General features: G+C 45.9%; 1 protein-coding gene across 1 annotated transcript in view; it reads left to right on the top strand.

The window, feature by feature from the left end:
- The window catches only part of LOC135056666 (cytochrome P450 2G1-like), a 161897-nt gene that overhangs the window by 94802 nt on the left and 40165 nt on the right, over positions 1–26930 (top strand). The window contains exon 7 of the mRNA XM_063962109.1: positions 23643–23830. Within this exon, the coding sequence (XP_063818179.1) occupies positions 23643–23830 (188 nt within the window). The remainder of the gene's footprint in view (positions 1–23642; positions 23831–26930) is intronic.

Here is a 26930-nt window from a genome sequence, read left to right as displayed (position 1 = left end):
CGACGTGTCTTCTGTTCCTAGGGATGATCCTGGACACAGTTCCAGAAAAAGGTGTTTCTCCCGGAGGAGAAAGCCAGGGAGTTATCCGAGCTAGTCAGGAACCTCCTAAAACCGAGCCAAGTCTCAGTGCATCAATGCACAAGGGTTCTGGGTAAAATGGTGGCTTCCTACGAAGCAATCCCATTCGGCAGATTCCACGCAAGAACTTTCCAGTGGGACCTGCTGGACAAATGGTCCGGGTCGCATCTTCAGATGCATCAGCGGATAACCCTGTCACCAAGGACAAGGGTGTCCCTCCTGTGGTGGTTGCAGAGTGCTCATCTTCTAGAGGGCCGCAGATTAGGCATTCAGGACTGGGTCCTGGTGACCACGGATGCCAGCCTGCGAGGCTGGGGAGCAGTCACACAGGGAAGGAATATCCAGGGCTTATGGTCAAGCCTGGAGACATCACTTCACATAAATATCCTGAAGCTAAGGGACATTTACAATGCTCTAAGCTTAGCAAGACCTCTGCTTCAAGGTCAGCCGGTGTTGATCCAGTCGGACAACATCACGGCAGTCACCCACGTAAACAGACAGGGTGGCACAAGAAGCAGGAGGGCAATGGCAGAAGCTGCAAGGATTCTTCGCTAGGCGGAAAATCATGTGATAGCACTGTCAGCAGTATTCATTCCGGGAGTGGACAACTGGGAAGCAGACTTCCTCAGCACGACCTCCACCCGGGAGAGTGGGGACTTCACCCAGAAGTCTTCCACATGATTAAAAACTCGACAGGTATTGCGCCAGGTCCAGGGACCCTCAGGCAATAAGCTGTAGACGCTCTGGTAACACCGTGGGTGTACCAGTCAGGGTATGTGTTCCCTCCTCTGCCTCTCATACCCAAGGTACTGAGATTGATAAGATGGAGAGGAGTAAGCACTATATTCGTGGTTCCGGATTGGCCAAGAAGGACTTGGTAACCGGAACTTCAAGAGATGCTCACGGAGGATCCGTGGCCTCTACCTCTAAGAAGGGACCTGCTCCAGCAAGGACCCTGTCTGTTCCAAGACTTACCGCGGCTGCGTTTGACGGCATGGCGGTTGAACGCCGGATCCTGAAGGAAAAAAGGCATTCCGGATGAAGTCATCCCTATCCTGATCAAAGCCAGGAAGGATGTAACCGCAAAAACATTAACACCGCAATTGGCGAAAATATGTTGCGTGGTGCGAGGCCAGTAAGGCCCGACGGAGGAAATTCAACTGGGTCGATTCCTACATTTCCTGTAAACAGGAGTGTCTATGGGCCTGAAATTGGGGTCCATTAAGGTTCAAATTTCGGCCCTGTCAATTTTCTTCCAAAAAGAACTAGCTTCAGTCCCTGAAGTTCAGACGTTTGTAAAAGGGGTACTGCATATACAGCCTCCTTTTGTGCCTCCAGTGGCACTTTGGGATCTCAATGTAGTTTTGGGTTCCAAAAGTCACATTGGTTTGAACCACTTAAATCTGTGGAGTTAAAATATCTCACAAGAAAAGTGGTCATGCTGTTGGCCCTGGCCTGGGCCAGGCGCGTGTCAGAATTGGCGGCTTTATCCTAAAAAAGCCCTTATCTGATTTTCCATTCGGACAGGGCGGAATTGAGGACTCGTCCTCCGTTTCTCCCCAAGGTGGTTTCAGCGTTTCCCCTGAACCAACCTATTTGGGGTGCCTGCGGCTACTAGGGACTTGGAGGCCTCCAAGTTGCTAGACGTTGTCAGTGCCCTGAAAATATATGTTTCCAGGACGGCTGGAGTCAGGAAATCTGACTCGCTGTTTATCCTGTATGCACCCAACAAGCTGGGTGCTCCTGCTTCTAAGCAGACTATTGCTCGTTGGATTTGTAGTACAATTCAGCTTGCACATTCTGTGGCAGGCCTGCCACAGCCAAAAATCTGTAAATGCCCACTCCACAAGGAAGGTGGGCTCATCTTGGGCGGCTGCCCGAGGGGTCTCGGCTTTACAACTTTGCCGAGCAGCTACTTGGTCAGGAGCAAATACGTTTGTAAAATTCTAAAAAATTGATATCCTGGCTGAGGAGGACCTGGAGTTCTCTCATTTGGTGCTGCAGAGTCATCCGCACTCTCCCGCCCGTTTGGGAGCTTTGGTATAATCCCCATGGTCCTTACGGAGTCCCCAGCATCCACTTAGGACGTTAGAGAAAATAAGAATTTACTTACCGATAATTCTATTTCTCATAGTCCGTAGTGGATGCTGGGCGCCCATCCCAAGTGCGGATTGTCTGCAATACTTGTACATAGTTATTGTTACAAAAATCGGGTTATTATTGTTGTGAGCCATCTTTCAGAGGCTCCTCTGTTATCATGCTGTTAACTGGGTTCAGATCACAGGTTATACGGTGTGATTGGTGTGGCTGGTATGAGTCTTACCCGGGATTCAAAATCCTTCCTTATTGTGTACGCTCGTCCGGGCACAGTATCCTAACTGAGGCTTGGAGGAGGGTCATAGGGGGAGGAGCCAGTGCACACCAGATAGTCCTAAAGCTTTCTTTAGATGTGCCCAGTCTCCTGCGGAGCCGCTATCCCCATGGTCCTTACGGAGTCCCCAGCATGGTCCTTACGGAGTCCCCAGCATCCACTACGGACTATGAGAAATAGAATTATCGGTAAGTAAATTCTTAATATTCATGGCTGTTAATTATATCTAATACATGTGTGTTAACTAGAGATGAGCGCCTGAAATTTTTCGGGTTTTGTGTTTTGGTTTTGGGTTCGGTTCCGCGGCCGTGTTTTGGGTTCGAACGCGTTTTGGCAAAACCTCACCGAATTATTTTTGTCGGATTCGGGTGTGTTTTGGATTCGGGTGTTTTTTTCCAAAAACACTAAAAAACAGCTTAAATCATAGAATTTGGGGGTCATTTTGATCCCAAAGTATTATTAACCTCAAAAACCATAATTTACACTCATTTTCAGTCTATTCTGAATACCTCACACCTCACAATATTATTTTTAGTCCTAAAATTTGCACCGAGGTCGCTGTGTGAGTAAGATAAGCGACCCTAGTGGCCGACACAAACACCGGGCCCATCTAGGAGTGGCACTGCAGTGTCACGCAGGATGTCCCTTCCAAAAAACCCTCCCCAAACAGCACATGACGCAAAGAAAAAAAGAGGCGCAATGAGGTAGCTGTGTGAGTAAGATTAGCGACCCTAGTGGCCGACACAAACACCGGGCCCATCTAGGAGTGGCACTGCAGTGTCACGCAGGATGGCCCTTCCAAAAAACCCTCCCCAAACAGCACATGACGCAAAGAAAAAAAGAGGCGCAATGAGGTAGCTGACTGTGTGAGTAAGATTAGCGACCCTAGTGGCCGACACAAACACCGGGCACATCTAGGAGTGGCACTGCAGTGTCACGCAGGATGTCCCTTCCAAAAAACCCTCCCCAAACAGCACATGACGCAAAGAAAAAAAGAGGCGCAATGAGGTAGCTGTGTGAGTAAGATTAGCGACCCTAGTGGCCGACACAAACACCGGGCACATCTAGGAGTGGCACTGCAGTGTCACGCAGGATGTCCCTTCCAAAAAACCCTCCCCAAACAGCACATGACGCAAAGAAAAAAAGAGGCGCAATGAGGTAGCTGTGTGAGTAAGATTAGCGACCCTAGTGGCCGACACAAACACCGGGCCCATCTAGGAGTGGCACTGCAGTGTCACGCAGGATGTCCCTTCCAAAAAACCCTCCCCAATCAGCACATGATGCAAAGAAAAAGAAAAGAAAAAAGAGGTGCAAGATGGAATTATCCTTGGGCCCTCCCACCCACCCTTATGTTGTATAAACAAAACAGGACATGCACACTTTAACCAACCCATCATTTCAGTGACAGGGTCTGCCACACGACTGTGACTGATATGACGGGTTGGTTTGGACCCCCCCCAAAAAAGAAGCAATTAATCTCTCCTTGCACAAACTGGCTCTACAGAGGCAAGATGTCCACCTCATCTTCACCCTCCGATATATCACCGTGTACATCCCCCTCCTCACAGATTATCAATTCGTCCCCACTGGAATCCACCATCTCAGCTCCCTGTGTACTTTGTGGAGGCAATTGCTGCTGGTCAATGTCTCCGCGGAGGAATTGATTATAATTCATTTTAATGAACATCATCTTCTCCACATTTTCTGGATGTAACCTCGTACGCCGATTGCTGACAAGGTGAGCGGCGGCACTAAACACTCTTTCGGAGTACACACTTGTGGGAGGGCAACTTAGGTAGAATAAAGCCAGTTTGTGCAAGGGCCTCCAAATTGCCTCTTTTTCCTGCCAGTATAAGTACGGACTGTGTGACGTGCCTACTTGGATGCGGTCACTCATATAATCCTCCACCATTCTATCAATGTTGAGAGAATCATATGCAGTGACAGTAGACGACATGTCCGTAATCGTTGTCAGGTCCTTCAGTCCGGACCAGATGTCAGCATCAGCAGTCGCTCCAGACTGCCCTGCATCACCGCCAGCGGGTGGGCTCGGAATTCTGAGCCTTTTCCTCGCACCCCCAGTTGCGGGAGAATGTGAAGGAGGAGATGTTGACAGGTCGCGTTCCGCTTGACTTGACAATTTTGTCACCAGCAGGTCTTTCAACCCCAGCAGACCTGTGTCTGCCGGAAAGAGAGATCCAAGGTAGGCTTTAAATCTAGGATCGAGCACGGTGGCCAAAATGTAGTGCTCTGATTTCAACAGATTGACCACCCGTGAATCCTTGTTAAGCGAATTAAGGGCTGCATCCACAAGTCCCACATGCCTAGCGGAATCGCTCCGTGTTAGCTCCTTCTTCAATGCCTCCAGCTTCTTCTGCAAAAGCCTGATGAGGGGAATGACCTGACTCAGGCTGGCAGTGTCTGAACTGACTTCACGTGTGGCAAGTTCAAAGGGCATCAGAACCTTGCACAACGTTGAAATCATTCTCCACTGCACTTGAGACAGGTGCATTCCATCTCCTATATCGTGCTCAATTGTATAGGCTTGAATGGCCTTTTGCTGCTCCTCCAACCTCTGAAGCATATAGAGGGTTGAATTCCACCTCGTTACCACTTCTTGCTTCAGATGATGGCAGGGCAGGTTCAGTAGTTTTTGGTGGTGCTCCAGTCTTCTGTACGTGGTGCCTGTACGCCGAAAGTGTCCCGCAATTTTTCTGGCCACCGACAGCATCTCTTGCACGCCCCTGTCGTTTTTTAAAAAATTCTGCACCACCAAATTCAAGGTATGTGCAAAACATGGGACGTGCTGGAATTTGCCCATATTTAATGCACACACAATATTGCTGGCGTTGTCCGATGCCACAAATCCACAGGAGAGTCCAATTGGGGTAAGCCATTCCGCGATGATCTTCCTCAGTTGCCGTAAGAGGTTTTCAGCTGTGTGCGTATTCTGGAAAGCGGTGATACAAAGCGTAGCCTGCCTAGGAAAGAGTTGGCGTTTGCGAGATGCTGCTACTGGTGCCGCCGCTGCTGTTCTTGCGGCGGGAGTCCATACATCTACCCAGTGGGCTGTCACAGTCATATAGTCCTGACCCTGCCCTGCTCCACTTGTCCACATGTCCGTGGTTAAGTGGACATTGGGTACAACTGCATTTTTTAGGACACTGGTGAGTCTTTTTCTGACGTCCGTGTACATTCTCGGTATCGCCTGCCTAGAGAAGTGGAACCTAGATGGTATTTGGTAACGGGGGCACACTGCCTCAATAAATTGTCTAGTTCCCTGTGAACTAACGGCGGATACCGGACGCACGTCTAACACCAACATAGTTGTCAAGGACTCAGTTATCCGCTTTGCAGTAGGATGACTGCTGTGATATTTCATCTTCCTCGCAAAGGACTGTTGAACAGTCAATTGCTTACTGGAAGTAGTACAAGTGGGCTTACGACTTCCCCTCTGGGATGACCATCGACTCCCAGCGGCAACAACAGCAGCGCCAGCAGCAGTAGGCGTTACACGCAAGGATGCATCGGAGGAATCCCAGGCAGGAGAGGACTCGTCAGACTTGCCAGTGACATGGCCTGCAGGACTATTGGCATTCCTGGGGAAGGAGGAAATTGACACTGAGGGAGTTGGTGGGGTGGTTTGCGTGAGCTTGGTTACAAGAGGAAGGGATTTACTGGTCAGTGGACTGCTTCCGCTGTCACCCAAAGTTTTTGAACTTGTCACTGACTTATTATGAATGCGCTGCAGGTGACGTATAAGGGAGGATGTTCCGAGGTGGTTAACGTCCTTACCCCTACTTATTACAGCTTGACAAAGGGAACACACGGCTTGACACCTGTTGTCCGCATTTCTGGTGAAATACCTCCACACCGAAGAGCTGATTTTTTTGGTATTTTCACCTGGCATGTCAACGGCCATATTCCTCCCACGGACAACAGGTGTCTCCCCGGGTGCCTGACTTAAACAAACCACCTCACCATCAGAATCCTCCTGGTCAATTTCCTCCCCAGCGCCAGCAACACCCATATCCTCCTCATCCTGGTGTACTTCAACACTGACATCTTCAATCTGACTATCAGGAACTGGACTGCGGGTGCTCCTTCCAGCACTTGCAGGGGGCGTGCAAATGGTGGAAGGCGCATGCTCTTCACGTCCAGTGTTGGGAAGGTCAGGCATCGCAACCGACACAATTGGACTCTCCTTGTGGATTTGGGATTTCAAAGAACGCACAGTTCTTTGCGGTGCTTTTGCCAGCTTGAGTCTTTTCAGTTTTCTAGCGAGAGGCTGAGTGCTTCCATCCTCATGTGAAGCTGAACCACTAGCCATGAACATAGGCCAGGGCCTCAGCCGTTCCTTGCCACTCCGTGTGGTAAATGGCATATTGGCAAGTTTACGCTTCTCCTCCGACAATTTTATTTTAGGTTTTGGAGTCCTTTTTTTTCTGATATTTGGTGTTTTGGATTTGACATGCTCTGTACTATGACATTGGGCATCGGCCTTGGCAGACGACGTTGCTGGCATTTCATCGTCTCGGCCATGACTAGTGGCAGCAGCTTCAGCACGAGGTGGAAGTGGATCTTGATCTTTCCCTAATTTTGGAACCTCAACTTTTTTGTTCTCCATATTTTATAGGCAGAACTAAAAGGCACCTCAGGTAAACAATGGAGATGGATGGATTGGATACTAGTATACAATTATGGACGGACTGCCACGGTTAGGTGGTATAAAAAAACCACGGTTAGGTGGTATATAATACAATTATGGATGGACGGACTGCCTGCTGAGTGCCGACACAGAGGTAGCCACAGCCGTGAACTACCGCACTGTACACTGGTTGATAAAGAGATAGTAGTATACTCGTAACAACTAGTATGACGACGGTATAAAGAATGAAAAAAAAACCACGGTTAGGTGGTATATATTATAATACAATTATGGTTGGACGGACTGCCTGCCGAGTGCCGACACAGAGGTAGCCACAGCCGTGAACTACCGCACTGTACACTGGTTGATAAAGAGATAGTAGTATACTCGTAACAACTAGTATGACGACGGTATAAAGAATGAAAAAAAAACCACGGTTAGGTGGTATATATTATAATACAATTATGGTTGGACGGACTGCCTGCCGAGTGCCGACACAGAGGTAGCCACAGCCGTGAACTACCGCACTGTACACTGGTTGATAAAGAGATAGTAGTATACTCGTAACAACTAGTATGACGACGGTATAAAGAATGAAAAAAAAACCACGGTTAGGTGGTATATATTATAATACAATTATGGATGGACGGACTGCCTGCCGAGTGCCGACACAGAGGTAGCCACAGCCGTGAACTACCGCACTGTACACTGGTTGATAAAGAGATAGTAGTATACTCGTAACAACTAGTATGACGACGGTATAAAGAATGAAAAAAAAACCACGGTTAGGTGGTATATATTATAATACAATTATGGTTGGACGGACTGCCTGCCGAGTGCCGACACAGAGGTAGCCACAGCCGTGAACTACCGCACTGTACACTGGTTGATAAAGAGATAGTAGTATACTCGTAACAACTAGTATGACGACGGTATAAAGAATGAAAAAAAAACCACGGTTAGGTGGTATATATTATAATACAATTATGGTTGGACGGACTGCCTGCCGAGTGCCGACACAGAGGTAGCCACAGCCGTGAACTACCGCACTGTACACTGGTTGATAAAGAGATAGTAGTATACTCGTAACAACTAGTATGACGACGGTATAAAGAATGAAAAAAAAACCACGGTTAGGTGGTATATATTATAATACAATTATGGATGGACGGACTGCCTGCCGAGTGCCGACACAGAGGTAGCCACAGCCGTGAACTACCGCACTGTACTGTGTCTGCTGCTAATATAGACTGGTTGATAAAGAGATAGTATACAATACTACTAATATACTGGTGGTCAGGCACTGGTCACCACTAGTCACACTGGCAGTGGCACTCCTGCAGCAAAAGTGTGCACTGTTTAATTTTAATATAATATTATTTATCATGTACTCCTGGCTCCTGCTATAACAACCTGCAGTGCTCCCCAGTCTCCCCCACAATTATAAGCTTTATATACAATACATTGATGTGCAGCACACTGGGCTGAGCAGTGCACACAGACTGAGTCACTGTGTGACTGTGTATCGTTTTTTTCAGGCAGAGAACGGATATATTAAATAAAACAAACAACTGCACTGTCTCTGGTGGTCACTGGTCACTGTGGTCGTCAGTCACTAAACTCTGTCTGCACTCTCTTCTAATCTACAGTATCACAGCAATCTCTCTCTCTCTCTCTCTCTTCTAAATCTAATCTAAATGGAGAGGACGCCAGCCACGTCCTCTCCCTATCAATCTCAATGCACGTGTGAAAATGGCGGCGACGCGCGGCTCCTTATATAGAATCCGAGTCTCGCGAGAATCCGACAGCGTCATGATGACGTTCGGGCGCGCTCGGGTTAACCGAGCAAGGCGGGAAGATCCGAGTCGCTCGGACCCGTGAAAAAAAAAGTGAAGTTCGTGCGGGTTCGGATTCAAAGAAACCGAACCCGCTCATCTCTAGTGTTAACATTATTATATTTGTAGTTATCAATTCGATATTATATAATTCCTATATTATAGTTATGAAGTCAATATTTTATAATTATTATAATTATATTATGTAAATTGTTATAACATAGTTACTGTTATTGTAATATATGAGGTTCATGACCCTACCTCTACTTACTTTGGCATCACAAAGCTACAGATGGCTTGAAAATAAGAATTTACTTACCGATCATTCTATTTCTCTTAGTCCGTAGTGGATGCTGGGGACTCCGTAAGGACCATGGGGAATAGCGGCTCCGCAGGAGACTGGGCACATCTAAAGAAAGCTTTAGGACTATCTGGTGTGCACTGGCTCCTCCCCCTATGACCCTCCTCCAAGCCTCAGTTAGGATACTGTGCCCGGACGAGCGTACACAATAAGGAAGGATCTTGAATCCCGGGTAAGACTCATACCAGCCACACCAATCACACCGTACAACTTGTGATCTGAACCCAGTTAACAGCATGATAACAGAGGAGCCTCTAGAAAAGATGGCTCACTACAGCAATAACCCGATTTTTTGGTAACAATAACTATGTACCAGTATTGCAGACAATCCGCACTTGGGATGGGCGCCCAGCATCCACTACGGACTACGAGAAATAGAATTATCGGTAAGTAAATTCTTATTTTCTCTAACGTCCTAAGTGGATGCTGGGGACTCCGTAAGGACCAGGGCGATTATACCAAAGCTCCCAAACGGGCGGGAGAGTGCGGATGACTCTGCAGCACCAAATGAGAGAACTCCAGGTCCTCCTCAGCCAGGGTATCAATTTTGTAGAATTTTACAAACGTATTTGCTCCTGACCAAGTAGCTGCTCGGCAAGTTGTAAAGCCGAGACCCCTCGGGCAGCCGCCCAAGATGAGCCCACCTTCCTTGTGGAGTGGGCATTTACAGATTTTTGGCTGTGGCAGGCCTGCCACAGAATGTGTAAGCTATCATCGTTTCGGCCATTACCTTGGTAAAGACCCGGGGTGCCGTGGACCATTCATACGGCAACGTCTGAACTGATAGTGACAGTTCTGTACCATAAATCTGAGGTACCCTTGATGAGAAGGGTAAATTTTGACATGAAGGTAAGCATCCTTGATGTCCCGAGACATCATGTAGTCCCCTTCTTCCAGGTTCGCAATCACTGCTCTGAGTGACTCAATCTTGAATTTGAACCTCTGTATGTAAGTGTTCAAAGATTTTAGATTTAGAATCGGTCTCACCGAGCCGTCCGGCTTCGGTACCACAACAGTGTGGAATAATACCCCGTTCCCTGTTGCAGGAGGGGTACCTTGATTATCACCTGCTGGGAATACAGCTTGTGAATGGCTTCCAAAACTGCCTCCCTGTCAGAGGGAGACATCGGTAAAGCCGACTTTAGGAAACGGCGAGGGGGAGACGTCTCGAATTCCAATTTGTACCCCAGAGATATCACCTGAAGGATCCAGGGGTCTACTTGCGAGTGAGCCCACTGCGCTCTGAAATTCATTGAGACGGGCCCCCCACCGTGCCTGATTCTGCTTGTAAAGCCCCAGCGTCATACTGAGGGCTTGGCAGAGGCGGGAGAGGGTTTCTGTTCCTGGGAACTGGCTGATTTCTGCAGCCTTTTTCCTCTCCCTCTGTCACGGGGCAGAAATGAGGAACCTTTTGCCCGCTTGTCCACGAAAAGACTGCGCCTGATAATACGGCGTCTTCTCATGTTGAGAGGCGACCTGGAGTACAAACGTGGATTTCCCAGCTGTTGCCGTGGCCACCAGGTCTGAAAGACCGACCCCAAATAACTCCTCCCTTTAATAAGGCAATACTTCCAAATGCCGTTTGGAATACGCATCACCTGACCACTGACGTGTCCATAACCTTCTACTGGTAGAAATGGACAACGCACTTAGACTTGATGCCAGTCGGCAAATATTCCGCTTTGCATCACGCATATATAGAAATGCATCTTTTAAATGCTCTATAGGCAAAAATATACTGTCCCTATCTAGGGTATCAATATTTTTAGTCAGGGAATCCGACCACGCCAACCCAGCACTGCACATCCAGGCTGAGGCGATTGCTGGTCGCAGTATAACACCAGTATGTGTGTAAATACATTTTAGGATACCCTCCTGCTTTCTATCAGCAGGATCCTTAAGGGCGGCCATCTCAGGAGAGGGTAGAGCCCTTACAAGCGTGTGAGCGCTTTATCCACCCTAGGGGGTGTTTCCCAACGCACCCTAACCTCTGGCGGGAAAGGATATAATGCCAATAACATTTTAGAAATTATCAGTTGTTATCGGGGGAAAACCACGCATCATCACACACCTCATTTAATTTCTCAGATTCAGGAAAACTACAGGTAGTTTTTCCTCACCGAACATAATACCCCTTTTTGGTGGTACTCGTATTATCAGAAATGTGTAAAACATTTTTCATTGCCTCAATCATGTAACGTGTGGCCCTACTGGAAGTCACATTTGTCTCTTCACCGTCGACACTGGAGTCAGTATCCGTGTCGGCGTCTATATCTGCCATCTGAGGTAACGGGCGCTTTAGAGCCCCTGACGGCCTATGAGACGTCTGGACAGGCCCAAGCTGAGTAGCCGGCTGTCTCATGTCAACCACTGTCTTTTATACAGAGCTGACACTGTCACGTAATTCCTTCCAACAGTTCATCCACTCAGGTGTCGACCCCCTAGGGGGTGACATCACTATTACAGGCAATCTGCTCCGTCTCCACATCATTTTTCTCCTCATACATGTCGACACAAACGTACCGACATACAGCACACACACAGGGAATGCTCTGATAGAGGACAGGACCCCACTAGCCCTTTGGGGAGACAGAGGGAGAGTTTGCCAGCACACACCAGAGCGCTATATATATACAGGGATAACCTTATATAAGTGTTTTTCCCCTTATAGCTGCTGTATCTTTAATACTGCGCGTAATTAGTGCCCCCCCTCTCTTTTTTAACCCTTTCTGTAGTGTAGTGACTGCAGGGGAGAGACAGGGAGCTTCCCTCCAACGGAGCTGTGAGGGAAAATGGCGCCAGTGTGCTGAGGAGATAGGCTCCGCCCCCTTATCGGCGGCCTTATCTCCCGTTTTTCTATGTATTCTGGCAGGGGTTAAATGCATCCATATAGCCCAGGAGCTATATGTGATGCATTTTTTGCCATCCAAGGTGTTTTTTATTGCGTCTCAGGGCGCCCCCCCCCCAGCGCCCTGCACCCTCAGTGACCGGAGTGTGAAGTGTGCTGAGAGCAATGGCGCACAGCTGCAGTGCTGTGCGCTACCTTGTTGAAGACAGGACGTCTTCTGCCGCCGATTTTCCGGACCTCTTCTGCCTTCTGGCTCTGTAAGGGGGCCGGCGGCGCGGCTCTATGACCCATCCAGGCTGGGCCTGTGATCGTCCCTCTGGAGCTAATGTCCAGTAGCCTAAGAAGCCCAATCCACTCTGCACGCAGGTGAGTTCGCTTCTTCTCCCCTTAGTCCCTCGGTGCAGTGAGCCTGTTGCCAGCAGGTCTCACTGAAAATAAAAAACCTAAACTAAAACTTTCACTAAGAAGCTCAGGAGAGCCCCTAGTGTGCACCCTTCTCGTTCGGGCACAAAGATCTAACTGAGGCTTGGAGGAGGGTCATAGGGGGAGGAGCCAGTGCACACCAGATAGTCCTAAAGCTTTCTTTAGATGTGCCCAGTCTCCTGCGGAGCCGCTATTCCCCATGGTCCTTACGGAGTCCCCAGCATCCACTTAGGACGTTAGAGAAAAATATTTTCTGCATTGGGGTAGATATGTTTCCTTACTCTTGTGCTTGCTTTTTGGTCTTTTGCCAAGGCATGACAATGCTCTTATCATGGCAAGAGGTGGTACTGTTGATGGCACTTTGTGGCCTTGCTTTGACACAATCAACATCATTCTTTAAATACAACACATTCATCATCATTATACTCAATGATGACAGATCCATTTTTCTGTCATCCTCTGCCATTCTTCCGAAGCAGAATACTCAATGTCTACATCCAGTACTGCATTATTATTACTCATCCTCACTTTCCCAATTTTACACCTAGCATTCATGGACACCCTCTTTAGGATTTTGAATATGACCAGTTTCTTATTTGGCCTCAGTGTTGTTTCCAGACACTAATATGGCTATTATGGAAGTGCATACTCAGGGGTCATTCAGACCCGAACGCAGTCGCACGTCTGTACGCAGTGGCTGCATTCGGTTGGTCTGTGCACGCACAGCGGCCACAGAGTGCGTGGTGACCCTACACTTTGAAGCCGCATCCTGGAAGGACGCAGTCATTGCTACCTTTTCCCTTAGTACGTAAATCAAAAGCTGATGATTTATTTGACATCATCATTGTTTGGCTTGAGGGCCTCATTCAGCATGGATATTGCAAATAGGTTTTTAAAAATTTGCAATTATTTGCAAAACTGTGAATAGTGCAATACCGCAAGGGTCAGATCTCAGATCTCTACTGATCAATATATTTATTAATGACCTAGGAATAGGTCTGGAAAGCATGGTATAAATTTTTGCAGATGATACTAAACTATGTAGGGTAATTATATCAGACAAGGGTTCAGAGTCCCTACAAAATGACTTATTTAAACTGGAACTTTGGGAAACTAAATGGAGAATGAGATTAAATATAGATAAATGTAAAGTCATGCACTTCGGAACTAAAAATAACCATACATCATACAAATTAAATGGAGAGATTTTAGGAGAAACTGTTTTAGAAAAAGATCTGGGGGTTCTAATTGATGATAAATTTAACAACAGTCTACTCTACAATGTCAGATTGCAGCAACAAAGGCAAATAAGGTTTTAGCCTGCATAAAACTGGTGATTGAGACAAGGTATAAAAGTATAATCATACCATTATATAAATCACTGGCACGGCCACATTTTGAAAATTGTGTACAATTTTGGGCACCACAATATGAAAAAAGATATCTTAGAGCTTGACAGGGTTCAGAGACGAGCAACTAAATTGATAAGGGGGTTGGAGACGCTGGAATATGAGGAAAGGATTACCAGGTTAAATATGTTCTCACTTTAAAAAAGGCGTCTAAAACAGAGGTTCTCAAACTCGGTCCTCGGGAGCCCACACAGTGCATGTTTTGCAGGTAACCCAGCAGGTGCACAGGTGTATTAATTACTCACTGACACATTTTAAAAGGTCCACAGGTGGAGCTAATTATTTCACTTGCGATTCTGTGAGGAGACCTGCAAAACATGCACTGTGTGGGCCCCCGAGGACCGAGTTTTAGAACCTCTGGTCTAAGAGGAGACATTATCAATATATATAAATACATAAAGGGACAATACATGGAGCTATCAGGTGATTTGTTTATTAGGAGACCTATACAAAGGACATGCGGACACTCTCTGAGGTTAGAAGAGAAAAAAATGTAATACTCATCGAAGGAGGGGGTTCTTCACAATAAGGGAAGTAAGGATCTGGAATACCTTGCCAGAGAATGTAGTAATGGCGGACTCAGTAATTGAGTTTAAATATGGGTTGGATACATTTCTAACTGATAAAGATATCCAGGGATATAACATTTAAAAAGACTGTATTGAGTTACTGCAAGTATGCTTTGATTACATTCATAACAATATAGAATCAAAACAAAGGTTTAACTCGATGTACAACTTGTCTTTTTTCAACCTCACTAACTATGTTACAATGTTACTAAGACAATCGCACACACATCTTAAATGAATAAGATATAGCTCACAAAATGGCAAAATAAAGGAGGTCACTGGGAATGTCCAATTGTCATTGATTTACGAAGCAAAGCGAATGCAGATGCGTTTGCAATAGCAAACACAATGGGGGGTCATTCCGAGTTGATCGCTCGCTGACGATTTTCGCAGCGTAGCGATCACGTGAAAAAACTGCATTTATGCGCATGCATACGGCCCGCAATGCGCACGTGCGATGTATACAAAGCTCTTTGTGGTTGTGCTCAGGTTCTAGCGAAGTTTTCCTTCGCACTGATGGCTGCAAGAAGATTGACAGAAAGGGGGCATTTCTGGGTGTCAACTGACCATTTTCAGGGAGTGTTTGCAAAAACGCAGGCGTGTCTGGAAAAAAGCAGGCATGGCTGGGCGTTCGCTGGGTGGGGGTATGACGTCATATCCGGACACGAATAGGCTGAAGTCATCGCAAGCGCTGAGTAGGTTCAGAGCTACTCTGAAACTGTACAAACTGTTTTTGCAGAGCTCGGCTGCACAAGCGTTCGTACTTCTGCTAAGCTAAAATACACTCCCCAGTGGGCGGCGGCATAGCGTTTGCACGGCTGCTAAAACTAGCTAGCGTGCGATCAACTCAGAATGACCCCCAATATACAGAGCATCTGTACCCTCTAAGTGTTTTTTCCCCCTCAATTTTCTAACCTGTTTATCCCACTCTAACTACTTAATTAGGTGTATCCAATTAATCTATCAAACCAGGGATGATGCTAGGGTGTTCAGCACTCCCCCACAATCTATAAATTTGCTCCATCCCACCCACACATTATAAAGGGACAGCAGCTTCCAACAAGAATGCAGGTAGTGTAACCACAGTTATATACACCAAAATATGCGGGGTAGTCCACAAGCGCTACAAGTAACTGATCAATTGTTATCAGTTCATCACACTCATATTCTCATGTTCAACTTCATGGGTCATAAAGATTTCTCAACTTGTACCACTCCACGATTTTTCAAAGGTTCGCACCTTTTGACTAACCTCCTCAACGCGGGATATGTACGTCAAAAGGTTTCTTTAGAGATTCTTCTCGTGCACACTTATTTCTCAGGATAAGTAGTACCACAGCCCCATCCCTCAAAAAGGGCACTCACCTCACAACAGTGCCCTATATTCCTTGAAAGGTTTCTTTACTGTCAATGGATCTCCGGGTTCCCACTGGTGACCACCGGTATTATAGCAGATATGTGGATAAAAAACCAATGGATATCCAAAAGAATACACAAGTTTATTGTATCTTATATAGATATATCCATAAACACATTAAAAATAAACAAAAATAAAAAATTTAAAATATTATTCTCCTGGTCAGTCGGGAATTGCTTACTCCACCACACACCCGAAGGTACCAAACACTACAGAATTGTGCACAAAGGTTAAAACTTAAAAACCGAGTGTAGGTCCTATTTGGCAATAAAAAGGTGGAAGAGCCCATACGACCTGGGATATAAGAACACCACACCTTGTGGTTTTCTTATATCCTAGGTCGTATGGGCTCTTCCACTTACCTTTTTATTGCCAAATAGGACCTACACTCGGTTTTTAAGTTTTAACTTTTGTGCACAATTCTGTAGTAAACAGAACAAGATATATATATGGGCACCAATGCGCTAATCATAAATTTTTTCATCAAAGTCCAAATATCTTACATCAAACGATGTGTCAGAAGTATTCAATCTCTATTCCAATGTTCCTCCCAGAACAGTCAGCGTACCGTGTGGAAAAGGACCTTAATTAGGAATATCTCCTCTTGTCCTCACATGTGTAGCTCCACCACAGGGATAGATGTTACCTTTACATTTTTCAGAGCTAAACGGAAAATAGTGCAAGTACAGTCGAATACAAAGTTAAAAATGATGTTTTAATAAATTTGCACTCACAATAAACAGAATGATAAAAAGCATGTAACCACTATTGTGGGTTAAGACATTTGCCAGGCATTCGTGCAGTTACCCTCCCAGATCTCAAATGGGATGATGCGGCTCAGCGGTCCGGATACACTGAACCCCACTCTCAGGAAACTGTCACCGCCAGGAATTGTCCTCAGAACACCAGTCACCACGCCTAGTGTACAAGGGTTCAGTGAGATTTCCAAAAAAGTTAATTTGAATGAGGGTGACTTCTGCCCGGACTCTGTGAACTATGGTGATACGGGGAAGTGTGGAGGTATCCTGTAAGGGTTCACCCTGGTGTTTTGAGATAGGCGTGGCTCCTCACATGTGTGCTTACTTTCATACACTTGGAGAAAGCCTATAAAGGTTTCTTTAAAGCCTCTAAATAAATATTCCAGGTGTCAAAAAATGGGTGTGCCCCAAATATTCACATGCAGATACTTCTAGATGATGCTCACATCTATGCTTACTTCAGCAGACGCCGTACTTTCATGTAACGGTTTCTTTTTTTTCAGCAGGCTGGATGATCGTCCTCATTCACTCTCTGACTCCGTATTAGGCTCGGTATTAAGCACAAACACGAAGTGATGTGTGAGGTTTCATATACATTTATTATAAAAATAAATTAATAAAAACAGATTCTGGATTGCATACCACAACAAACAGTCTCATGGATGTAATTCAGCAAAATCCAACAGTGAAAAAAATGATGTTAACCCGGGATATCTCACCGTTTTCCTGCTGATAGAACTGGTTGGAGTGGTACCTCAAATCCTCACATGCTCCACCAACGCGTTTCAACTTTTTAGTCTTTATCAAGGTGCATGTGAGCTCTACCATACCATCTATTTATACCTGGTATGATGTGTGTGTCCGCCCCTTCCTGGGCGGGACCCTGTTATCATACTAAGTTCTTTGTTTAATTATAAACCATCCCTTTAATATATGGACTTAATTATATATATAGTGCTTTTACTGGGCCGGGTGGAATAGATGGATAAAAATGAATAAAAATGAAGAGAAATGGCAAAAAAGGCTAAAATACGCTATTTATTTATTTATTATTTATTTATTACCAGTTATTTATATAGCGCACACATATTCCACAGCGCTTTACAGAGAATATTTGCTCATTCACATCAGTCCCTGCCCTAGTGGAGCTTACAATCTATATTCCCTACCACATGTACACGCAGACACATTCACGCCTAGGGTTATTTTTGGTGAGAGCCAATTAACCTACCAGTATATTTTTGGATTGTGGGAGGAAACCGGAGTACCCGGAGGAAACCCACGCAAGTACGGGGAGAATATACAAACTCCGCACAGTTGGGGCCATGGTGGGAATCGAACCCATGACCTCAGTGCTGTGAGGCAGTAATGCTAACCATTACACCATCCGTACTGCCCATACGTGTGGAACGCATAGGAAGTCCGCCGGATTTCCGGCGGAAGCACCTGACCTAGATCAGACTATTGTGCTTCCGCTGGCCTGGTGGCGCCCGATACGTACCGCGTCGTCAGGGGCATGAGACGGGGATCGACGGCGCGGCTGGTCACGTGTAATATCGCGTGAGGTGTTGGTTCCGCCCTTTTGCGTTCCAGATGGTGTGGAACGCATGACGTAATGGGCGGTCCGGACGCGATAGGAGGATTCTTACTGGTTCCCTACTTATTGCGCTGCATAAACATGGGGACGTATCTGAGGGATAAGTCTGATAGTAAAAAATGGGTAGAGGGATAAATATATGTAGGTTACAGTGATTGAATCGGAAAGCTATAGTAATAAATCATTATAGACAAAAATGATACATAGTTGTAAACAAAGGGGTTATTTACAATATTTACAAGAATTGCAATAATTGCAAATATTACAAAGGAAGAAGACATGGTGACAGTATATATTGTACGCAATTATGTGATATGCACAGTTCATAAGGTCCCCCAATTGATGAGGCATAAACATGGGGACGCATCTGGGGGATGAATCTGATTAGAAGATCAAATCTTTGAGTTGGCAATGATGGTGGTCTTTGAAGTGTGCTGACACTCCATGGGAGGTGACTCCTTTTTTGATGTTGCGTACGTGTTCTGCCATGCGTTCTTTTAATTTCCTGGTAGTCCTTCCGACATATTGTGTTTTGCAAGAAAACGTGATGAGATATACTACATGGTTGCTGTTACAAGTGATGAATTGATGAATTTGTCTGCTTTTTCCAGTTGTGGTGGAAGTGTATTCTGTGATTTTAGATGTAGAACTTTTACAGTTCCTACACATACTGCACGTTCCACATCTATGGAAACCTTTTGTCATGATGGTACCTGGTTTCTTCTTTTCTTGTGCCACACTTTTGACTAAGTGGTTCTTGAGGTTGTCTGCCCTCCTATATATGAATCTTGGTTTCTCTTTTAAGGTTCCTTTCAACATTGGATCACGTAGAAGGATCCCCCAGTGTTTTCTAATGATGGCTTCCATTTGCTTGTGTTGGCTACAGAATTTGGTGATAAAGGGTATACCTATATCCTCAGGCAGGTTCACATCTCTTTTCTTAGGCTCCAACAGGTCTCTTCTGTTACTAGTCAGATATTCCTGAAAGGGAATGTCCACTGTGTTTGTTGTGTAACCCTTGGCCAAGAATTGTTCTTTCAATTTGATTCCCTGTTTCTGATAGTCTTCCACTTTAGAGCAATTTTTCCTAATTCGGTGGAATTGGCTTTTGGGTACCGATGTAAGCCAATTATTATGATGGTTGCTGGTGGATGGTATAAATAAATTGCAGTCCGTTGGTTTCGTGTAGGTCCGTGTGTGCAAAAGGTCTTCTTCTACGAAGATCTCGAGGTCCAAAAAGTGTACTGATGTTTTACTGGTTTCAAAGGTGAGTACGATATTCTTATTGTTGTTATTGAGGAATTGGCAAAACTCTTGTAGTGACGAGTCTGTGCCATGCCAAATAAAGAAGATGTCATCGATATACCGTACCCAGGTAACCAGGTCCGCCCTTATGCCGCTCCAACTGTCCATGGATTCCTGTTCCCATTTGGCCATGAACAAGTTGGCATAGCTCGGGGCGAACCTGGTACCCATGGCAGTTCCCTTTGTTTGTAGATAATAGGAACCATCATAAAAAAAGAAATTGTTCTTCAAAATCAGCTCTATTCCCTCTAGGAGAAAATCTTGGAATGGGTGTAGATTTGTTTCTTCTGAGATAAAATGTGACACTGAGCTTAAACCATCTGGATGGTTAATGATGGTGTACAGGGATGATACATCCACTGTCACTAGATGGTAATCCGATTTCCACTCTAGGATTTCTAATTTCTTTATGAGGTCAGTGGAGTCCTTAAGGTAAGATGGTGTTTTAATGACTATGGGCTGTAACAGATGATCTATGAATTGTGATAAATTTGACATAAGGGATTCGGTTCCAGCTACTATAGGTCTCCCAGGTGGTTTTTCCAAACTCTTGTGAACCTTGGGTAGGATGTAAAACACTGGTATGGATGGATTTTGTATTAATATATATTTATGATTTTTCTCTGTGATTGTGTCACGGTGTTTATATTTATCCAAGAAGGCGGTAAGTTTCTTCTTAATCTGTTCTGACGGATTCCCTCTTAATTTCTTGTATGTTAGTTCGTCTTCCAGCTGTCTCCGGACTTCTTCTTCATAGTCTTTTAAATTTAAAATGACTATGCCGCCCCCTTTATGTTTATGCAGCGCAATAAGTAGGGAACCAGTAAGAATCCTCCTATCGCGTCCGGACCGCCCATTACGTCATGCGTTCCACACCATCTGGAACGCAAAAGGGCGGAACCAACACCTCACGCGATATTACACGTGACCAGCCGCGCCGTCGATCCCCGTCTCATGCCCCTGACGACGCGGTACGTATCGGGCGCCACCAGGCCAGCGGAAGCACAATAGTCTGATCTAGGTCAAGTGCTTCCGCCGGAAATCCGGCGGACTTCCTATGCGTTCCACACGTTTGGAACGCATAGCGTATTTTAGCCTTTTTTGCCATTTCTCTTCATTTTTATTCATTTTTATCCATCTATTCCACCCGGCCCAGTAAAAGCACTATATATATCATTAAGTCCATATATTAAAGGGATGGTTTATAATAAAACAAAGAACTTAGTATGATAACAGGGTCCCGCCCAGGAAGGGGCGGACACACACATCATACCAGGTATAAATAGATGGTATGGTAGAGCTCACATGCACCTTGATAAAGACTAAAAAGTTGAAACGCGTTGGTGGAGCATGTGAGGATTTGAGGTACCACTCCAACCAGTTCTATCAGCAGGAAAACGGTGAGATATCCCGGGTTAACATCATTTTTTTCACTGTTGGATTTTGCTGAATAACATCCATGAGACTGTTTGTTGTGGTATGCAATCCAGAATCTGTTTTTATTAATTTATTTTTATAATAAATGTATATGAAACCTCACACACCACTTCGTGTTTGTGCTTAATACCGAGCCTAATACGGAGTCAGGGAGTGAATGAGGACAATCATCCAGCCTGCTGAAAAAAAAGAAACCTTTACATGAAAGTACGGCGTCTGCTGAAGTAAGCATAGATGTGAGCATCATCTAGAAGTATCTGCATGTGAATATTTGGGGCACACCCTTTTTTTGACACCTGGAATATTTATTTAGAGGCTTTAAAGAAACCTGTATAGGCTTTCTCCTAGTGTATGAAAGTAAGCACACATGTGAGGAGCCACGCCTATCTCAAAACACCAGGGTGAACCCTTACAGGATACCTCCACACTTCCCCGTATCACCATAGTTCACAGAGTCCGGGCAGAAGTCACCCTCATTCAAATTAACTTTTTTGGAAATCTCACTGAATCCTTGTACACCATTTGTGTTCTCTCTCTACATGTAACATCGTTTGAAAGCAATTTCCACGAAGAACACGTTTTGGGAACATTAAAGAACTTCCTCACCATCATTCTTGGACAGTGATCCCACTGTGAAATACAACTATCATCTTAACTTTGCGCCAACAGTAGGTTCCATCCTACCTTTTCTTGTTTATAAAGCTTTGCTGACAGACAGGGCTATCCTACAGGAAGCCATCCTAAAATTGGAAAAAAATCACAGGTCATTGTCCCAGTTCCACCTCATATGCAAAACAAGGGTTATTATTCAAACCTTGTCGTGGTACCGAAACCGGATGGTTCGGTCAGAGCAATCTTGAACTTGAAATCGTTGAACCCTAACCTGAGGGTGTTCAAATTCAAAATGGAGTCTCTCAGAGCAGTGATTTCATGTCTGTAGGAGGGAGAGTTTCTGGTATCCCTGGATATCAAGGATGTGTACCTCCACATTCCGTTTTGGCCGACTCACCAGGCTTATCTCAGATTTGCACTGTTGGACAGTCACTATCAATTCCAGGCACTACCATTGGGCCTCTACACAGCACCGAGAGTGTTCACCAAGGTGATGGCAGCGGTGATGGTTCTCCTCCGCAAACAGGGGCTGAACATAATCCCATATCTGGATGATCTGCTGATAAAGGCATCGTCCAGGGAGAGGTTGTTGCAGTCCATTGTTCTCACGACTCATCTGCTCAGGGAACACGATTGGATCCTGAATTTTCCAAAATCACATTTGGAGCCGACAAGGAGGTTGTCTTTTCTGGGAATGATCCTCGACTCAGAAGTGCAGAGGGTGTTTCTTCCTGGGGAAAAAGCATTGGTGATACAAACAATGGTCCGGGGGGTGTCCTGAAGCCAGCCTGGGTTTCGGTTCATCAGTGCATTCGCCTTCTGGGGAAGATGGTGGCCTCTTATGAGGCTCTACAGTAAGGAAGGTTTCATGCTCGGCCCTTCCAACTGGATCTCCTGGACAAGTGGTCGGGATCTTATCTACACATGCACCAGAAAATACGTCTGTCGCCAAAAGCCAGGATTTCACTCCACTGGTGGCTACAACTACCTCACTTTCTGGAGGGTCGCAGGTTCGGGATTCAGGACTGGATCCTTCTAACCACGGATGCAAGTCTCCAGGACTGGGGCACAGTCACTCAGGGGGAAACTTTCCAAGGAAGGTGGTCAAGCCTGGAATCCAGCCTACCAATAAACATTCAGGAACTAAGAGCCGTCTACGAAGGTCTTCTCCAAGCGGCCCATCTTTTGTGAGATCGAGCCATTCAAGTGCAGTCGGACAATGTAACGACAGTGGCTTACATAAACCGACAGGGCGGAATGAAGAGCAGAGCTGCAATGTCAGAGGCAACAAGAATCATCCTCTGGGCAGAAAAATACGCGTTGGCGCTGTAGACAACTGGGAAGCGGACTTCCTCAGCAGACACGATCACCATCCAGGAAAGTGGGGACTCCATCCGGAGGTGTTCACGGAGGTAACAGACCTTTGGCAAGTCCACTCCGCATGCCGGGTCCTGTCCCCCTACCCCCACACAGACGAGTGAAAGCATCGCACAGCGGAAATTCGTTTGCACCTGCCGAGTAGCTCTCTGCCTACGCAGCCCAGCTGTATAGACAGGCAGCTACCCACCATGTTTAGGATTGCAGCGGCTGAATGTGACATCACGCATGCCACCGTGGCCCACCCCGCAAATGGTCCAGACATGCCTGCATTGTCCGGACTGCGCTTTGAAAACGCCGTTGCAATGCCGCCGACACGCCCTACAACCACCTCTGCCTGTCAATCAGCCAGAGGCGATCGCACAAGTGAGATACCATCGCATCTCATTGTGTGCGCACAGGCAGTGCGGCTTCTGCGCATGCGCATACTGCAGAGGGCTTCAGCTTGCATACGCTGCCGCTGCAGCGAATAGGTCTCAATTAAGCCCTAAATCATTTACTTATGCATTTCCTAATTGTCCCTATAGTTAAGAAAAAAAATACAACCCATATGTTCAGTTCTATCTTCTAGTAAGCTTATTATTATTTCATTGACAGACAAAATACAAAAGGAGATACATACAGTGATTGGACCAGACAGACTTCCTGGAATTTCTGATCGCATCCACATGCCCTACACTAATGCCGTGATACATGAGATCATGAGGTATTTAGACCTTACCCCAATGGCTCTCCCTCATCTGGTGACTGAGGACACACACTTCAGAGGATATACAATCCCCAAGGTGAGTGATTTTACCAACCTCGTTGTTTGTGTAATTACAATCTCATAGATATGCAGCACTTGCTTGGGTTAATAATTTTTCATTACTGGATCTTTTACATAACTTATAGTACACAATACCTTAATGATCATAATGATCATGCCCAACCGTTTCTGTTCTACTGTAATGTTTATTTTAATGAAACCATATTTTTAAATATCCAACCTCTTGAAGGGTTAATGGTTCCGTTCCCCACTGACAGGATACTAGCCCATGAGGGAACTATTCGCAAAAGCCCCACCACGGCGAGCGTACATTGCAACTGCACGCTGCCACCCCTAACAGAGCCAGAAGAAAGAAAAGTGGTGAGTACTAAGCCAGCGTCCCAGTTAGCGGGTCACTGGCCATTATTGTGGCATGAGGGTACGGAGACGGAAGGCTTCTCACCGGGGCGGATTGCGTCTCCATACTCAGTACACAACTGCGTCTCAGTACAATGTACACAGTACCCACACTGGCAAACAAAGCCTTAAAATGGATCTGGCTCCATTTTAAGCACAAATGTACGTCAGCCAGTAAAAAAATAAAAGCGGGAAGACTGCGCGCCATTGAAGGGACGGTGCTTCACTATAAGAGGATCCAGCAGCTCACCAGAGCCATTTTCCCTCTGCAGTGGACACAGACGCTGACTGACAGGGACGTGCAGCTCCTCCGGTGTGACTCCAGATTAACTCAGCTGTACCAGGGGGTCATAGCAAGGGGGGACCGATTATTAGTGTACTAACTCCCCAATCTGGGTACTTAGTCTGAGACCCGGCTAAGCATGGCATTAGCGATAAGGGTGCTGTGTGCTGGCTCCAAACTCCGGGTCTCCCTGGAAGGGCTCTTTGTGGGTTAAGTGTGCTTTTAACCTTTCGTGTGTGTGTGTGTGTGTTTGTGTGTGTTGTTACATTTACAATATGTCAGGCAAAGAGTGTGTTTCATGTATGGAAGAGTGTTCCTCTTACCCAGGGAGCTCACTACTATGTACTCAGTGTAGTGCACCTTAGGCTAGTGGGGCTGAACCAGCATGGGTGGATTCCATTAAAGGGATGATTTCCAATATATCTAATAAATTGTCCCGCCATGAGAAAGAGACACAATACTTAAGACAGTCTGTGGATGAGATTATGAATAGAGACTCAGTCCCCAAACACGCGACTCAGTCCCTTGCCATTTGTCCACAAAAAAAAACTCTGGCCGATATCCTGCAGTCTGACTATGACACTGAGGGGGGGCAGACATGGAGGAGTGGGATCAGGATTCAGAAGGGGGGACGCTGCTCTGTCACAAGGAATAGAGGCTCTTGTAGACGCTATCCGAGATGTTCCTCATAAAGTGGCAGAGGAGTGTGAGGAATCTTATTTTAATGTAAAAAAGAAATCCTCAGTCACTTTTCCTGTGTCAAAGGAATTGAATACCCTGTTTGAAGAACCATGGGTTAACCCTGATAAGAAATTTTAAATCACTAAAAGTTTACTTTCGTCTCTTCCTTTTCCTCCTGAGGATAGGAAAAAATGGGAAAGTCCACCGATAGTGGATGCATCAGTGTTCAGGTTGTCATGGGAAATTGTGTTACCTGTTCCTGGTGCAGCCTCCCTGAAAGACACGGCTGATCGTAAAATTGAGACTACACTCAAATCCTTGTACACGGCTGCTGGGGTTGCCCGGAGACCCACCATAGCATTTGCGTGGATTACTAAATCCATTGCTAGATGGTCAGGTAATCTAATTGAGAGGTTGAAACCTTATCTAGGGGGAAGATTGTTTTACTCATGCAACATATACAGGACTCTGCAAACTTTATGGTGGAAGCCATAAAAGAAGTGTGTTTGCTTAATGCACGCACCACGGCTATGGCAGTGTCGGCACAAAGGGGCTTATAGTTACGCCAGTGGACTATGGACGCAGAATCCAGGAAAGGCGTGGAAGGCCTACCCTTCACAATAGAGGCCTTATTTGGAGATGAACTAGACAAATGGATCTCCAAAGCTACTGCGGGTAAGTACACATATCTTTCTTCTGCAGCTATCCCAACCAGGAAGACCTACTCAGGACCTACTCTACAGTCCTTTTGGATTGCCAAGTTTAAGGGCAAAGCCAGAGGATCTTCTACAGCCAACAGAGGCGCTAGAGGTAAACCATGCAAACCGGCAACTGCCGGTTCAAAGAAACAGAGCTCCAGCCCTGCTTCCTCAAAGCCTTCAGCATGATGGTGGACCGCGATGCCTGGAAGACTGGCAGGTGGGAGCCTGACTAAAAAAATTTCAGTCACATCTGGACGGCATCATGCCAGAATCCCTGGGTCATAGATCTTATTTCCCAGGGTTACAGGCTGGAGTTTCAGGAACTCCCACCTCACAGATTCTTCAAATCAGGCTTACCAATTTCACAGGAGGCAAGTATAAACTTACAGGATGCCATTCAAAAACTGGTACAAACGCAGGTCATTGTTATAGTTCTACCTCATCTCCAAAACAAGGGCTATTATTCCAACTTGTTTGTGGTACCGAAACTGGACGGTTCGGTAAGGCCAATTCTGAATATAAATAATTGACCCCGTACTTACGAGTGTTCAAATTCAAGATGAGGTCTCTGAGAGCGGCGATCTCAGGTCTGGAGGAGGGGAAATTCCGAGTGTCTCTGGATATCAAGGATGCGTACCTTCACATTCCGATCTGTCCACCTCACCAGGCTTATCTATGGTTTGCACTGCAGGACTGTCACTACCAGTTCCAGGCCCTACCTTTTGGTCTCTCCACAGCACCGAGGGTGTTCATCAAGGTGATGGCAGAGATGATGTTTCTTCTTCGCAAGCAGGTAGTGAACATAATTCCATACATGGATGATCTTCTGATAAAGGCTCCGTCCAGGGAGAGGTTGTTGAACAGCATTGGCCTCACGACCAAACTACTCCTGGATCATGGCTGGATTCTAAATCTTCCAAAATCTCACTTAGATCCAACTCGGAGGCTCCCATTTCTGGGAATGATACTGGACACACAGTTGCAGAAAGTTTTTATTCTGTTGGAAAAGGCATTGGTAATCCAGTTGATGGTTCGGGATGTCCTGAAGCCAACCC

Source organism: Pseudophryne corroboree, chromosome 3 (assembly GCF_028390025.1).
Source record: "Pseudophryne corroboree isolate aPseCor3 chromosome 3, aPseCor3.hap2, whole genome shotgun sequence".
Taxonomy (NCBI): Eukaryota; Metazoa; Chordata; class Amphibia; order Anura; family Myobatrachidae; genus Pseudophryne; species Pseudophryne corroboree.
This window is presented reverse-complemented; position numbering and strand designations above follow the sequence as displayed.